The 17011-nt window shown below is 44.6% G+C and overlaps 1 protein-coding gene across 26 annotated transcripts in view; it reads left to right on the top strand.

Annotated features, from left to right (window-relative positions):
* The window catches only part of TRMT2B (tRNA methyltransferase 2 homolog B), a 41556-nt gene extending 25050 nt beyond the window's left edge, over nt 1-16506 (top strand). For 21 of the 26 annotated variants that reach the window (XM_074030156.1, XM_074030153.1, XM_074030144.1 and 18 more), the window contains 7 exons: nt 7813-7959; nt 9351-9445; nt 10098-10312; nt 10810-10911; nt 11990-12109; nt 12323-12422; nt 15145-16506. In XM_074030156.1, the coding sequence (XP_073886257.1) occupies nt 7921-7959; nt 9351-9445; nt 10098-10312; nt 10810-10911; nt 11990-12109; nt 12323-12422; nt 15145-15271 (798 nt within the window). In that variant the 5' untranslated portion in view covers nt 7813-7920 and the 3' untranslated portion in view covers nt 15272-16506. Of the gene's footprint in view, nt 1-591; nt 613-7812; nt 7960-9350; nt 9446-10097; nt 10313-10809; nt 10912-11989; nt 12110-12322; nt 12423-15144 lie in introns of those variants that run through there. The other 5 variants (XM_074030148.1, XM_074030147.1, XM_015444224.4 and 2 more) reach the window with 2 other exon arrangements.
* Nucleotides 16507-17011: the final 505 nt, after the last annotated feature.

Here is a 17011-nt window from a genome sequence, read left to right as displayed (position 1 = left end):
AAATTTTAGTTGTGGGGGAGGCAGTTTTTTTTAAAAAACAGTGAGTAAATCGTATGATATGTTGAAAGTTGATAAGTGCCATGGGAAAAAATAGAGTAAGGAGGATAAGAAGTTTTGGGGGCTGGAGGAAGTATGGGTTATAATTTTATTTATTTATTTATTTATTAGAAAGAATCTTGCCCTGTCGGCAGGCTGGAGTGCAGTGGCATGATCTCAGCTCACTGCAACCTCCGCCTCCCAGGTTCAAGTGGTTCTCCTGCCACAGCTTCCCGAGTAGCTGGGACTACAGGCGTGTGCCACCATACCCAGCTAATTTTTGTATTTTTCGTAGATATGAGGTTTCATCATGTTAGCCAGGATGGTCTCGATCTCTTTCTTAACCTTGTGATCTGCCTGCCTCGGCCTCCCAGAGTGCTGGGATTACAGGCGTGAGCCACTGCACCTGGCCCTTATTTGTTTATTTATTTTCAGAGTTTTTGTTTATTTATTTATGGAGTCTCGCTCTGTTGCCCAGGCTGAAGTGCAGTGGCATAATCTTGGCTCACTGCAACCTCTGCCTCCCGGGTTCAAGTGATCCTCCTGCCTCAGCCTCCCAAATAACTGAGATTACAGGTGCGTGTCACCACATCTGCTAATTTTTTTTTTTTTTGAAATGGGGTCTCACTCTGTCACCTAGGCTGGAATGCAGTGGCATGATCTTGGCTCACTACAACCTCTGCCTCCCGAGTTTAAACAATTCTCCTGCCTCAGCCTCCAGAGTAGCTGGGACTACAGGTGTGTGCCACCGCACCTGGCTAATTTTTTTGTATTTTTAGTAGAGACGGGGTTTCACTATGTTAGCCGGGATGGTCTCAATCTCCTGACCTTGTGATCTGCCTGCCTCGGCCTCCCAAAGGGCTGGGATTACAGGTGTGACCAGCTAACTTTTTATATTTCTGATAGAGACGGGGGTTTCATTATGTTGGCCAGGTTGGTCTCGAGCTGCTGACCTCACGTGATCCACCCACCTCTGTCTCCCCAAGTGTTGGGTTTACAGGCATGAGCCACCACACCCGGCCTGGATTGTAATTTTAAATAGGGTCAAGGTAGGCCCCATTGAGAAAATGATATCTGAATAAAGCAATGATTCTCAACCGAGGGCAGTTTTGTCCTGCAGGAAACATTTGGCAGTGATGTCTGGAGACATATTTGGTTGTCATCACTGGGGCGTGGCTGGGCGGTGGTGTTTGCATCTACTGGGTAGGGGCTAGCAATGCTGTTGAACATCCTACAATGGCTGGACACAGTGGCACGCACATGTAGTTCCAGCTACTCACAAGGCTGAGGTGGTAGAGGATTGCTTGAGCCCAGGAATTTGAGGATGTAGTACACTATGATTGTACCTGTGAATAGCCACCGTACTCCAGCCTAGACAACATAGCAAGACCTCTGTCTCTAAAAAATGAAAGATCCTACAGTGTATGGATCAGCCCCCTACAATAAAGCATTTTCTTTTCTTTTTTTTTTGAGACGGAGTCTTGCTCTGTCGCCCAGGCTGGAGTGCAGTGGTGCGATCTCGGCTCACTGCAGGCTCTGCCTTCCAGGTTCACGCCATTCTCCTGCCTCAGCCTCCTGAGTAGCTGGGACTACAGGCGCCCGCCACCATGCCCAGCTAATTTTTTGTATTTTTAGTAGAGACAGGGTTTTGCCGTGTTAACCAGGATGGTCTTGATTTCCTGACCGTGTGATCTGCCCACCTCAGCCTCCCAAAGTGCTGGGATTATAGGCATGAACCACTGCACCTGGCCAATAAAGCATTTTCTGCCCCCAAATGTCAGTAGTGCTGATGTTGAGAAACCCTGGAATAAGGACTTAAAGGAAGTGAGGGTGTTAGCCATGCAAAGGTCTGAGGGAAAAGCATTTTAGGCAAAAGAAAGAGCTATTGCAAAGACCTCAAGACGAGAGTGTGGCTGGCTTTTTGGAGGAACTGACAGTAGACCCAGGCAAATGAGAGGAAGAATAGTAGAAGATGAGGTGAGAGTTAATGGTAGTGACTTTGGCTTTTATTCTGTGTATTAGTCTCTTCTCACATTGGTGTAAAGAACTTCCTGAGACTGGCTAATTTATGAAGAAAAGAGGTTTAATTGACCCACAATTCCACATGCCTGGGGAAGCCTCAGAACACACTATCATGGTGGAGGGGAAGCAAGCACATTTTACTATGGTGAAGCAGGAGACAGAAGAAGGGGGAAGTGCCACACACTTAACAAACAACCATATCCTGTGAGAACTCCATCACCAGAACAGCAAGGGGAAGTCCGCCCCCATAACTCAATCACCTTCCACCAGGCCACTCCCCCAATATGTGGGGATTACAGTTCGAGATAAGATTTGGGTGAGGACATAGAGCCAAACCACATCATTCTGAATGAAATGGAGAACCGTCAGAGATTTTGATGGGGTGAAGGAGGAATGTCATGATATGGTTTAATGATCACTCTGGTTGTTGTGTAGGGAATGGATTATTGGTGGGGGCATGGTTGGATAGAAGCAGGGAGACCAATTGAGGGAAGCTGTGCAGCAGTAATCTAGGTGAGAGATGATGTAGATCAATCAGTAGTAACAGTGGAGATGGATATACATTGAGGCTAGAACAACAGGATTTCCTGATGGATTGAATGAGAGGTATAAGAGACAGAGAGAAGTGACTGGGTGCGGTGGCTCACACCTGTAATCCCAGCACTTTGGGAGGCTGAGTTGGGCAGATCACCTGAGGTCAGGAGTTCGAGACCAGCCTGGCCAACATAGTAACATAGTGAAGCCCCATCTCTACTAAAAATACAAAAATTAGCTGGATGTGGTAGTGGGCACCTGTAATCCCAGCTACTGGGGAGGCTGAGGCAGGAGAATCGCTTGAATGCAGGAGGCGGAGGTTGCAGTGAGCCTAGACCATGCCATTGCACTCCAGCCTGGGTGACAAGAGCAAGACTCTGTCTCAAAAAAATAAAGAGAAGTAAAAAATGGCTCCAACAAGGACATTTTTTGGAGGTAATGAATGTGTTTAGTACCTTGGCTGGTGGGGGTTGGTATATGTATATGCCCAAGTATATGTATATGTCCAGGCTCATCAAAATATATACATAAAAACAGGTGCAAATTTTATGTATCAATTATACCTTAATATAAAAAAATGACAAAAATGGCCCCCGGTGTTTTGTGTAGAGCAAGTGGAAGAATGAAGTTACTGTCAACTGAGACTGGAAAGACTGGTAGAGCAGATTTGGGTTGGAGGAGATGAGTAGTTCAGTTTTGGTCATGTTGTATTTGAGGTGCCTATTAAACATCTGAATGGATATGTTAAGTAGTTAGTTGGCTATATTAGACTGAAGTTCAAGAGAGAGAAATCCAGGAATTGTTAGCATGTAGATGTCATTTAAAATTATGAGGCTGGCAAGAGATCACCAAGGGAGTGAGAGTAGATAGAAAAGTGAAGAGGAACAGGGACCAATCCCTGGGGCACTCCCATTTTAAGAGGTTTGGAAGAAGAGGAAGAACCAGTAAAGGAGACTGAGAAGGGACAGTCAGTGAGGTTGTAAGAAACAGGAGTCGGTGGCTCACACCTGTAATCCCAGCACTTTGGGAGGCCAAGGTGGGCCGATCACAAGGTCAGAAGATCAAGACCAGCCTGACCAATATGGTTAAACCCTGTCTCTACTAAAAAAAAAACAAAAAACAAAAAAAGCACGAAAATTAGCTGGGCTTGTTTGCGCGTGCCTGTAGTACCAGCTACTCAGGAGGTTGAGGCGGGAGAATCGCTTGAACCTGGGAGGCAGAGGTTGCAGTGAGCCGAGATTGTACCACTGCACTGCAGCCTGGCAACAGAGTGAGACTCCTTCTCAAAAAAAAAAAAAAAAAAAAAAAAAAAGAAAGAAACAGGAGTAAGGTTTCCCTGGGAGCCAGAGGAAGAAAGTAAACAGAGAAGGAGTGGCTTTTCACCTGTGCCCAATGCTTGCTGATAGGTCAAGGAAGTGAGGACTTAAAGTTAACCATTGGACTTCATAACAAGGAGGTCATGTTATGTGACCAGGTTAATGTGAACTGTTTTCGCAGAGTAGTAGTGACCTGATTCAGCTGGGTGAGTAGAAGAATGGGAGGCAGTGAATAGGCTCAGTTCTTGTGATGAGTTTTATGAGAAAGAGGAGCAGAGTTGGGGAATATAGGGTCAAGAAGATTCCTCTTTTTTTCTGCTTAAAATGGGAGAGTAAAAGCAATCTGATAGTATATTGATGGGAATGATCCAGTACGGAGCGAAGGCAATGATGGTGCAGGAGAGAGAAGGGAGAATTGTTGGAAACAATGAACCTAAATAAGCTTATGCCTTTTTAATCCCTTTGTTTCATTTTAGTAGGATTTAGTAGGACTTTCATTTAGTAGGAGTTTTAGGTGGAATATTCTGTTATTTTAACCAGAAGTTCCCTTTAATCTTAATACTTACTTAAGCATTCCCATATAAGAATAGGAGTTTCAGTTTCCATCTTACAATGAAGAAACCAAGGCCCTAGGTCATACAGGGGAGAAGCTGTACTTCATATTTACCCATTATCCTTTAAGTCAAGCTCAGTTTTTCAATTGCCATCCTTCCAGAGCCTATATGAAATTTTTTTTTTTTTTTTTTTTTTTTTTGAGACAGAGTTTTGTTCTATCACCCAGGCTGGAGTGCTATGGTGTGATCTCGGCTCCTTGCAACTTTCACCTCCTGGGTTCCAGCGATTCTCCTGCTCAGCCTCCTGAGTAGCTGAGATTACAGGTGTGCGGCACCATGCCTGGCTGATTTTTGTATTTTTAGTAAAGAAGGAGTTTCACCATGTTGCCCAGGCTGGTCTCGAACTCCTGACCTCAAGTGATCCACCCACCCACCTTGGCCTCCCAGAATGCTGGGATTATAGGCGAAAGCCACTGCACCAGGCTTTATATGATATTTTTTGCTTCCAAAAAGCATTCCTTTCTAACCAGCCAGTAAACAACAGTTGAACTAGTCTTTCTTTCTTCTTTCCTCTCCATCTCTTCTTTCTTTCCTTGCTTTCCTCCCTCCCTTTCTTCTCTCTCTCTCTCTTTCTGTCTCTCTTTCTTTCCCTCCCTCCCTTTCTTCCTCCTCCTTTCCTCTCTTCTCCTCTCCTCTTTTCTTTTCTTTTCTTTTTCTTTTGATTGAGTCTCACTCTTGCCTAGGCTGGAGTGCAGTGGCACAATCTCAGCTCACTGCAACCTCCACCTCCCAGGTTCAAGCGATTCTTCCTCCTCAGCCTCCCAAGTAGCTGGGATTACAGGTGCCTGCCACCACACCTGGCTAAATTTTGTATTTTTAGTAGAGACGGGGTTTTGCCATGTTGGTCAGGCTGGTCTTGAATCCCTGACCTCAAATGATCTGCCCACCTCGGCCTCTCAAAGTGCTGGGATTACAGGCAGGAGGCATCACGCCCAGTGGAACTAGGCTTTCTTTAAATCACCAACCTTAAAATTTGAAAACTATGTTGAGTAAAAATCAAGGATATCTTATGTGAAATTATAGCAAAAGTGATCAGGTACAACCTTAATTGATCTTACCTCTCAGGTAGCGCTGTTTTGTGGTATAATTCCCCATTTACTGCATAATTTGTGGTTTGTTTGTAAATACAGTGGACCCAGAACACATGCATTTTGAGAACAAAAGGACCTAGTAAATCAGATGGTGTTTCCTGTTATGGCAGCAATTGGCTTTTAGGATTTTTGAGATCATAACAACTAAATCAGGATTGCATTTGACTTGTATATACCAAGAGGAAATGGAGGATCTGACTAAGCTATAATATAGTTGGTACTCGGTTATATGAAGAAATATAGAAATGATGTGCTTATATCAGGACATTAAAAGTAAGAGTGGAATCGTAGCAGCTTAGTAATACATTAGGAATTCACAGAAAGGGAAGATTATTTTCCATAAATAAATTGGAGTTCTAAGTAAGAATACCTTTCCTGTTCAGTCATTCATACAATTTTTCAATAATATTTATTGAACACATATGTCAGACTAAGGAAACAACTCGCTTCATGGAGCCTACAGTTCGGAATGTAATTGATAGCATCCTCTGTAAAGTCACAGGGCAGGAATCATGATTCTTTCTTTTTTGTTTTTCTGAGACAGAGTCTCACTTTGTTGCCCAGGTTGGAGTGCAGTGGTAAGATCTCGGCTCACTGCAGCCTTGACCACCCGGGCTCAGGCCATCCTCCCACCCCAGCTTCCCGAGTAGCTGGGGCTACAGGCGTGTGTCACCATGCCTGGCTAATTGTTGTTGTTGTTGTTGTTTTGAGATGGAGTCTCTGTTGCCTAGGCTGGAGTGCAGTGGCATGATCTCGGCTCACTGCAACCCGCCTCCTGGGTTCAAGCAGTTCTCCTGCCTCAGCCTTCCGAGTAGCTGAGATTACAGGCGCCCACCCTGATGCCTGGCTAAATTTTGTATTTTTAGTAGAGACGGGGTTTTGCCATGTTGGCCCAGTTGGTCTCAACTCCTGACCTCAAAGTGATCCACCCGCCTTGGACTCCCAAAGTGCTGGGATTATAGGCTTGAGCCACTGCACCCAGCCTATTTTTTTTATTTTTTGTAGACAGGCCATGTTGTCCAGGTGGTCTTGAACTCCTGGACATAAGCAGTCCTCCCAGGTTGGCCTCTCAAAGTGCTAGGATTACAGGTTTGAGCCACTGTGCCCGGTCAGTCATGTTTCTTTTTCTTTTTTTTTTGAGACGGAGTCTTGCTCTGTCACCCAGGCTGGAGTGCAGTGGCCGGATCTCAGCTCACTGCAAGCTCCGCCTACCGGGTTCACGCCATTCTCCTGCCTCAGCCTCCCGAGTAGCTGGGACTACAGGCGCCCGCCACCACGCCCGGCTAATTTTTTTTTTGTATTTTAGTAGAGATGGGGTTTCACCATGTTAGCCAGGATGGTCTCGATCTCCTGACCTCGTGATCTGCCCCTCTCGGCCTCCCAAAGTGCTGGGATTACAGGCTTGAGCCACCGCGCCCGGCCTAATCATGTTTCTTATATCACTGTATTTGTCTGCAAGGGCTGCCACGGCAGACTGAGTGGCTTAAAGAAATTTATTTCCTCCTTGTCTGAAAGCTAAAAGTCTAAGATCAGAGTCTCTGCTGGTTTGGTTTCTGCTGAGGCCTCTCTCCTCGGCTTGTATAGACACCTTCTTGCTGTGTCACATGGTCTTTTTCTTTGTGTACCCAACCTTGGTGTCTCTGTGTGTCCACATTTTCTCTTACAAAGACAGCAGGCATGGTGCGGTGGCTCACACCTGTAATCCCAGCACTTTGGGAGGCCAAGGCGGGAGGATCACCTGAAGTCAGGAGTTCGCAACCAGCCTGGCCAACATGGTGAAACCTTGTGTCTACTAAAAATACAAAAATTAGCAAGGCTAGGTGATGGGCATCTGTGATCCCAGCTACTCAGGAGGCTGAGGCAGGAGAATTGCTTGAACCCGGGAGGCGGAGGTTGCAGTGAGCTGAGACCATGCGACTGCACTCCAGTCTGAGCAACAGAGTGAGACTCCGTCTCAAAAAAAAAAAAAAGACATCAGTGAGATTGGATTAAGGCCTGCCTTAACTGCCTCATTTTAACTAAATCACCTCTTTAAAGGCCCTGTCTCAAAATATAGACACATTTTGAGTACTGGTGGTTAAGGCTTCAACATAGGAGTTTTTGGGGGACACAGTGTAGCCGCAAACCATCACCTAGCATGAATAATCAGCTGTGAAACTTGCTAGTTTTGCTTGTGTAATAATTCGGTTCTCTTCCTAGTACTATGAAGTATTCCTTCGACAGTCTCCATTGGAGCCCTGCCTTGTATTTCATGAAGGTGGATACTGGCGTGAGCTCATAGTCCGCACCAATAGCCAAGGGCACACAATGGCTATCATCACTTTCCATCCCCAGAAATTAAGTCAGGTGAGCCTCACAAGATGTTAAGCAACCATCACTTTTACTACTAGTATTACTGTAATTGTTTTTTTTTGAAGTTTCAGGGCATATAGCAGAAACTGTACATCCACAGAGTATTTGTGTTGATTGGGGAGAAGAGTTAGAGATGAGGAGAAGATGGCAAGGATACTATTTAACCATACTGCTCGCATAATCAAACCACAGAGACTGTAGCTAGGCTACGTGAGAACTCCCAAGTAATTTCACAAGAACTTTGCCCATGGTAGTAGTTGCTCTTCCAAATCCAAATGCCAGTTCACAATAGAGACTGCAATGTCAGAGAATTTCATAACCCAAATAGTACTTTACATTTGTCATGCACTTGGTGCTTTCAAACATACCTGTGTTAAAACATTCCTATACTTATATGATCATCTCAACAAACTTGTAAGGTAGGCAGGAGGAGAGAGATTGTCACCCTCATTTTACACCTGAGGAAATGGAGGCATAGAAATACCCAAGGTTAAAGAATCAGTAAATAGCAAAGCTAGGATTTGAACCCAGGCCCTTTGACGCCTGGTGTTTTTAACCCTATTGTTCCTACATGGTTTATTGGCAGTATATCCTGGTATCAAGCTAATACTTAGGCTCTCTGTAGTTATGTAAGAATTTTATTTTTTATTTTTATTTTTTGAGACAGTGTCTTGCTCTGTTGCCCAGATTGGAGTGCAGTGGTGCAATCATAGCTCACTGTGGCCTCAAACTCCTGGGCTCAAGCAGTCTTCCTACCTCAGCCTCTTAAGTAACTGGGACTACAGGCATACATCACCACACCTGGCTAATTTTTTTTATTTTTATTTTTGAGACAGTCTCGCTTCTTCGCCCAGGTTGGAGTGCAGTGGCATGATCTCAGTTCACTGCAACCTCCGCCTCCCTGGTTCAAGCAGTTCTCCTGACTCAGTCTCCCAAGTAGCTGGGATTACAGGCACGTGCCAGCACACCTGGCTAATTTTTGTATTTTTAGTAGAGACGGAGTTTCACCATGTTGGCCAGGCTGGTCTCGAACTCCTGACCTCAACTGATCTGCCTGCCTTGGCCTTACAAAGTGCTGGGATTACAGGTGTGAACCACCACTCCTAGCCTTTTTGATTGCTTGTAGAGACAGGATCTTGCTATGTTACCTACGCTTGTCTTACACTCCTGGGCTCAAGCAGTCCTCCTACCTCAGCCTCTCAAAGTGCTGGGATTATAGGCATGAACCATCATGTCTGACCTGCTTTATGTTAAGTGTTATTTATAATAAGATTTGTGAAATGTCTTCGTGTCTGATTACTGCAGGGCTGATTACTATAGAGCTTAGAGAGAAAATTTGTTAGAGATGAGTCTTTGCTTAACTACCAATTTTGTGGTCTGGGCAGGAGGAGCTCCATGTTCAGAAGGAGACTGTAAAGGAATTTTTCATCAGAGGTCCTGGAGCAGCCTGTGACTTGACCTCACTTTACTTCCAGGAAAGGTAAACCTGGGACAGCCAAATAGGCTGATGGCTTGCCAGACTCTTGGTTTATGGATTGCCGATGCAGGGTTGCTGATTGATGGTGGAGGATATTGGCTAAATGGTTCTGGCCCTTGTACACCAGCCGGGTCTGGGAACACAGGCCAGAATGTAGATGTGAGAGTGTCCACATGGACTTTCATCCCCTGATGGGGAAACCGTTGCAGAGCTCTCAGGGCGATGGCAGGGACTGTGTCTCCTAGCTGAGATGCTGGGGCCTCCCTGTCTACCCAACCACTAGTGATGTGATGGTCTGCCATTTCAAGATGCTTTCTTTTTATTTTTTTTCTTTTTTTTTCTGAGACTGAGTCTCGCTCTGTTACCCAGGCTGGAGGACAGTAGTGCAATCTTGGCTCACTGCAACCTCTACCTCCCGAGTTCAAGTGATTCTTCTACTGCAGCCTCCTGAGTAGCTGGGATTACAGGCATGTACCACCACACCTGGCTAATTTTGGGATTTTCAGTAGAGACGGGGTTTCACCATGTTGGCCAGGCTGGTCTCAAACTCCTGACCTTAGGTGATCCCCCCGCCTCGGCCTCCCAAAGTGCTGGGATTACAGGTGTGAGCCACCACGCGCAGCTCAAGATGCTTTCTTCTTTTATTCTTTTCCAGTACCATGACCCGTTGTAGCCATCAGCAGTCTCCCTATCAGCTTCTGTTTGGGGAACCCTACATCTTTGAAGAACTTCTGAGCTTGAAGATCCGCATCTCTCCAGATGCCTTTTTCCAGATTAACACTGCTGGTGCAGAGATGCTGTATCGGACTGTGGGGGAGCTGACTGGAGTGAACTCTGACACCATCCTTCTTGACATCTGCTGTGGAACTGGCAAGTGGAAGCCCAGGGCAGAATCTGCATGCTGCTCAGCTCCCAGGGCCCTTGTAGCTTGCAGAGGTGGTCGGGGAGAGTGGTGCAGGCGTAATCTTATTGGTCTAAAACCCTAAAATTGCAGCCAAGTGTGGTTGCTCATGCCTGTTATCTCAACACTTTGTGAGGCAAGGCAGGAGGATTGGTTGAGCCCAGGAGTTAGAGACCAGCCTGGGCAACATAGTGAGACCCCATCTCTACAAAAAAATTAAAAATTAGCTGGGCATAGTGGCATGAGCCTGTAGTCTTAGCTACTCGGGGGGCTGAGACAGGAGGATTGCTTTAGCCCAGGAAGTCGAGGCTGCAGTGAACTGTGTGCCATTGCACTCCAGCCTTGGCTACAGAGTGAGACCCTGTTTAAAACAAACAAACAAACAAAAAAAGACAAAACAAAAAACAAACTACCACACCCAAACCCTAAAATGCTGCCTCCTTCTTCTTCTCTTTTACTTCTTCAGGTGTGATTGGCCTCTCTCTGGCTCAGCATACATCTCAGGTCCTCGGGATTGAATTGGTGGAGCAGGCAGTGGAGGATGCAAGATGGACTGCAGCCTTCAATGGTACACAGTTTACAGTCTGTGTAGAAATTAAGGGATGCAGTTGTTTCCGTGCTATGGAAAGAATTGTGTGGGAAAGGACAACTACTGTATCCCTGACCCACAGGGAGGAAGGGAGGGAATTCTGGAGTGGTCAGAATGGTTTTCTGGAATAGATCCTCATGGTTTTCTGGAATAGGTACCAATATCTAACGTTTTTCCTATCCAGAAGAGGAGCCTAAGGGAAGGTACATGTCTAGCTGATAGGAAGAAAAGTTGCAAAACTTTGGACAGAATAGAAGAATCTCCTTGACATTAGACTCATGAGGCCTTATAGCATAATACAATAGGTTTCAAACCTATATTTTCAGCAACAAAACCTTTTCTTCAAACACAGTCTTCTGTCAAACTGCAATATAGAAAATAGATCATCTTGCTCCCACTACTTCACCTCCAGAATGCTCCTGAGGCATTTGGTGAAAATGTCTGATATAGCAGGAAGAGCACTTGAGCAAAAGTCAAGATTCTCGTCTTGGTATAGGTCCTTGCATGCTATGTGAGTTGTAAAGTTGTAAAATAGCAGGCATGGTGGCTCACACCTGTAATTCCAGCACTTTGGGAGGCTGAGGCGGGTGGATCACAAGGTCAGGAGTTCAAGACCAGCCTGGCCAAGATGGTAAAACCCTGTCTCTACTAAAAATACAAAAATTAGCCGGGCTTGGTGGCAGGCGCCTATAATCCAAGCTACTCGGGAGGGTGAGGCAGAGAATTGCTTGAACCTTGGAGGTGGAGGTTGTAGTGTGCCGAGATCGCGCCACTGCACTCCAGTCTGGGCAACAGAGCGAGACTCCATCGCAAGAGAAAAAAAAAAGTGTGAACACTAGTTGCTCAAGCTGAAAGGCTTACTGAGATACTCTAAGGGAAAGTACTTTGGAAAAAATGAAGCGGGTCTGTCCAAAGGCACTTCTTTCCTTGTTACTTGGAGTGATGCTAGATCCAAAGGGAAGATGGCAGAGCCCTTGGCTCCTGTGCATTTCTGTGAAGCTGAAGCTTTCCCCCACTGCTGGGCTTGAGTTATGTCATGTGGGCCTGTCTTCCACAGGCATCACCAACTCTGAATTTCACACTGGTCGAGCAGAGAAGATTTTGCCAGGGCTACTAAAGTCAAAGGAAGATGGACAGTCAGTTGTTGCTGTGGTGAACCCAGCCCGTGCCGGACTGCGTAAGGATGAACAGCTATTTTGATGTTCCCAGTGTTATCCACCAACTTTGGTTCTTCTTTTCCACACCATGCTATGGGTACTTCCAGTGGGCTGGCTCTGAACCTGTTTCCCCTCTATTTCTAATCAATCCTGAGTTCTGGTCAGTTGGAGGTTTGTGATAACAGAGACCATGGTAGTTAATTATACTAATAGCAAGGTATTTCTTCCTTCAGATTACAAGGTGATTCAAGCCATTCGAAACTGCAGGGCCATCCGCACGCTAGTTTTTGTTTCCTGCAAGCTCCATGGTGAATCCACTAGGAATATCATTGAGTAAGTCTTGACTTCTGTTTAAAATTTTTTGTTCTGATTATCAAAGTCATTCATGCTTATCGTGCACACAGTTGGAAAGTGATTTGAGCTTTCAAGTCATGAGAAGTGTAAAGAAACAGAAACCAAAAAAAAAAAAAAATACCACCTTCAAGACTCAATTACAGGGCTGGGTCAGGAATGAGGCAAATCAAGTACTTAGTTTGGGTGCAAAATTTAAGAATGTGTCAGCCGGGTGTGGTGGCTCACACCTGTAATCCTAGCACTTTAGGAGGCCAAGATGGGTGGATTGCCTGAGCTCAGGAGTTCAAGACTAGCCTGGGCAACGCAGTGAAACCCCATGTCTACTATAAAAATACAGAAAATTAGCCAGGCATGGTTTGTGTGCCTGTAATCCCAGCTAATTGGGAGGTTGAGACAGGAGAATCGCTTGAACCCGGGAGTGTTAGGATTACAGGTGTGAGCCACCATGCTCAGCCTTCATGACATTTTCCAATTAGTTATTGCCAATCTGGTGTACAGCTACCTTACTCTATTATTAGTTTTATTCATTTTTTAGTTGGTTCTCACATTGTTGTGGCAGCTGACCATATGATCACCATGTATAAAAATAATTCTGTCCCTCTCCTTCTAATACTCATTTCCTTTTGCTTATTATATTAGATAAGAAAATGTTCCATTGTAGATGTGATAGGGAATATTTTTGTTGTGTTTTTGATTATAATGGGACAATGCTATCTAAACTACAGTCTTGTGTCACATAATAACATTTCAGTCAACAATGGACTGCATATATGATGTTGGTCCCATAAGATTATAATGGAGCTGACCGGGCAGGATGGCTCACGCCTGTAATCCCAGCACTTCAGAAGGCTGAGGCGGGAGGGTCACTTGAGGTCAGGAGTTTAAGACCAGCCTGGCCAACATAGTGAAACCCCATCTCTACTAAAATACAAAAATTAGCCGGGTGTGGTGGTCATGCGTGCCTGTAATCCCAGCTATTTGGGAGACTGAGGCAGGAGAATCGCTTGAATCCAGGAGGCGGAGGTTGCAATGAGACAAGATTGTGCCACTGCACTCCAGCCTGGGTGATAGAGCAAGACTCCGTATCAAAAAAAAAAAAAAAAAAAAATTATAATGGAGCTGAAAAATTCCTATGGCCTAGTGACATCATAGCTGTTGTAACATTTTAGCACATGGGTTACTTACATGTTTGTGGTCATGCTGGTGTAAACAAATTTATTGTGCTGTCAGTAGGTTTGTTTACACCAGCATCACCACTTATAAAATTAAGTACGTGTAGTTATCTGTAGTACATAATACTTGATAATAAATGACTGTGTTACTGGTTTATATACTTACTATACTGTACTTTTATTATTTTAGCAGATAGTCCTTCTACTTATTTTTTTAAAGTTAACTGTAAAACAGCCTCAGGCAGATCCTTCAGGAGGTATTCCAGAAGAAGGCATTGTTATCACAGGAGATAACAGCTCCATGTATGTTATTGCCCCTGAAGACCTTCTAGTGGGACGAGATGTGGAGGTACAAAACAGTGATATTGATGATCCTGTCCCAGGCTAGAGTACAGTGGTGTGATCTCAGCTCACTGCAACCTCTATCTCCTGGGCTTAAGCCATCTTCCCGCCTCAGCCTCCTGAGTAGCTGGCACTACAGGTGTGAGCCACCATGCCCAGCTAGTTTTTGTGTTTTTTGTAGAGACAGCGTTTTGTCATGTGGCCCCAGCTGGTCTCGAACTCCTGAGCTCAAGCAATCCTCTCATCTCAGCCTTCCAAAGTGCTGGGATTTCAGGCATGAGCCAGCATGTCTGGACCTTAGTTTATTTTTTATTTTTTGGTAAAGACAGAGTCTCGCTATGCTGCCCAGGCTGGTATTGAATTCCTGGTTTCAAGTGATCCTCTGGCCTCAGCCCCCAGAGTAGCTAGAAATACAGGCATGTACTACCACACCCAACTAATTTTAAAATCAGTTAAAATTAAAATTTTGTAGAGATGGAGTCTCACAATGCTGTCCAGGTTGACCAGTTTTTCTACTATATTTTTACAGTACTTTTTAATGTTTAGATACATAAATACTTACCACTGTGTTACAGTTGTCTACAGTATTCAGTACAGTAACATGCTGTACAGATTTGTAGCTGAGGAGAAATAGGCTATAGCGTATAGCCTAGATGTGTAGTAGGCTCTGTCATCTAGGTATGTGTAAGTATGCTCTATTATGTTCACACAATGAAGAAATTGCCTAACAATGCAATTTTCAGAATGTACCCCCATTGTTAAGTGATGCATGACTGTATTGAATGTTATCCAGGCAAACAAATACTCTTCTACTCTGCTGGTTTGGATGTAAAGTGGTTACAACCCTTTTTAGAACAGTTTGGTGATTATGTATCTTAAGGCCTTATAAACATACAGGCTTTTCAGCTCCAACCAAATATGTATTGAACCCTTATTCTGTGTCACATACTGGGAACACAGAAATGAATATTAAGCAGTGTTTACTTCATTTCTACCCTTAAAAAGATTATACTTCAGTAAGGAAGATGGTGAAGAAAAACAGTTATATTAAATAAGATAAATGCTGTATAAGAGAAACACAGGGGGCCTGTGGGAACACAGTGGAAGGGCCTCTATTTTAAGCAATTGTATTCCTGTGGGTTCTTCCTTTTATTCCTGGGAACTGATGCTATGTTCTGTTTCTACAGGCTGTGCTGTCCTCCAGACTCTGCTAAGAAGCTCTTAGGCGAGCCCTTTGTCCTACAGCAAGCTGTCCCTGTGGATTTGTTCCCCCACACCCCACACTGTGAGCTGGTGCTCCTCTTCACTCGATAAGCAGCCTCCTAGAAGACTGCAGGCTATTTGTTAAGGCTGAAGTTTCAGAAACTTTCAGGTTTGGCATATTGCTACATTGCAGACCCCGGGAGCATTACAGTGGAAACCAGCCTTTGGTTTGTGAATAGGAAGAATGTAGTAGGCCTCTGGTCTGAGGCAGACTTTTTTTTTTTTTTTGAGATGGAGTCTCATTCTTGCCCAGGCTGAGTGTTGTGGCATGATCTTGGCTCACTGCAACCTCCGCCTCTCGGGTTCAAGTGATTCTCGTGCCTCAGCTTCCCCAGTAGCTAGGATTACAGGTGCGTGCCACCATGCCTGGCTAATTTTTGTATTTTTAGTAGAGACGGGGTTTTACCATGTTGGCCAGGCTGGTCCCAAACTCCTGACCTCAAGTGATCCATCCGCCTTGGCCTCCCAAAGTACTGGGATTATAAGCGTGAGCCACCGCACCCTCTCAAGGCAGACTTAACCTTAGTTTTCAGATTCCCTTTCAGTCATGCCCGTTTGCTTGGGTTTGACCACCCCCCACTCCTGGTTCTTTACTGTTTCTTCCTATTGCTGTCAGCCTTGGTTTTAGTTTATAGTCATGTCTCCTCCATTTGATTCTGCTTATGGTGTGGACAAATGACCTTTTTTTAGCAGCTGGTAATAATTTTACATTGACTGGAGCCTGTGCATTTGCTCAGAGATGCTACAATTTTTAGATATTTCTAAGACTTCTGGATTCATGAGGTAGTTAAGGATTAAAACCAGACACAGTCGAGGTTTTTTAAAGGAGAGTAAGCCATGAAGTGAATACCGGGTGACTGATCATTAGATGAGATTAATTCTTTCGGGTTTTCTTGGTTTTAAGGCATCTCGAATGCCCCTTGAAAATGTAGTTATCACTGGTGGTGGGCACCTGTAATCCCAGCTATTTGGGAGGCTGAGGCAGGATAATTGCTTGAACCTGGGAGGTGGGGGTTGCAGTGAGCCGAAATCACACCACTGCACTCCAGCCTGGGTGACAGAGCAAGACACCATCTCAAAAAAAAGAAAAGAAAATGTAGTTGTCCCTAGGAGCAATAGCACCAATTAACTCTCACCAATGGAGGAAGAATTGGTTATTGGAGAGACCCTAAGGGAAAGGAGATTTTCAAAGAGACTGAATACCTATAACTGTGCTGTGTAGTGTGGAGGCAAAAGCTCCAAAATCTAATATAGCATAATAAACTGGATATTGAAAACTGACTATATTTAACATTCTCTAGTCCATGATTTCATCAACTCTGGAATTGTTCTTAGGTACTTGCCCAACAATTTAGATTATGTTTTGATAATCTAAAGGCCTAAGGATGTGTAACTTAGTAAGCGTTGTCTGATTCACAAAGTGATATCTGGTTAACTGGTATTTTTAATTCTTCTCAATCAAACATTCTAGAGAAGCCTCCTTCTTAGAAAAATATGGCTGTTAAACCTACTATATAATGTTTTCTGTTCTTTTTTTAGATGGTGGGTCAGGTATAGCCAGAAGAGGAGACACAGGAGAGGCTCAGGAAAACGAAGTCTATTATGCTCACAGGTCCTAGAGACAGGAGACATATTATGCCACATAGGGCTACATGGGAAATACACCAGAGTAGGCAGGAGGCAGAAGACAGAAGAGGGGAAGGTTTAGGCCACTGCTGTTACTTGAGTTTCCTTGGGAAAGGCAATGCAGGGCAGAGTGAACAGTTTAGGATTGGCTACTTTGAATAAGGT

This window comes from Macaca fascicularis, chromosome X (genome assembly GCF_037993035.2).
Source record: "Macaca fascicularis isolate 582-1 chromosome X, T2T-MFA8v1.1".
In the NCBI taxonomy this organism is placed as follows: domain Eukaryota; kingdom Metazoa; phylum Chordata; class Mammalia; order Primates; family Cercopithecidae; genus Macaca; species Macaca fascicularis.
Note: the sequence above shows the minus strand (reverse complement) of the source record. Positions and strands in the feature narration are given on the sequence as shown.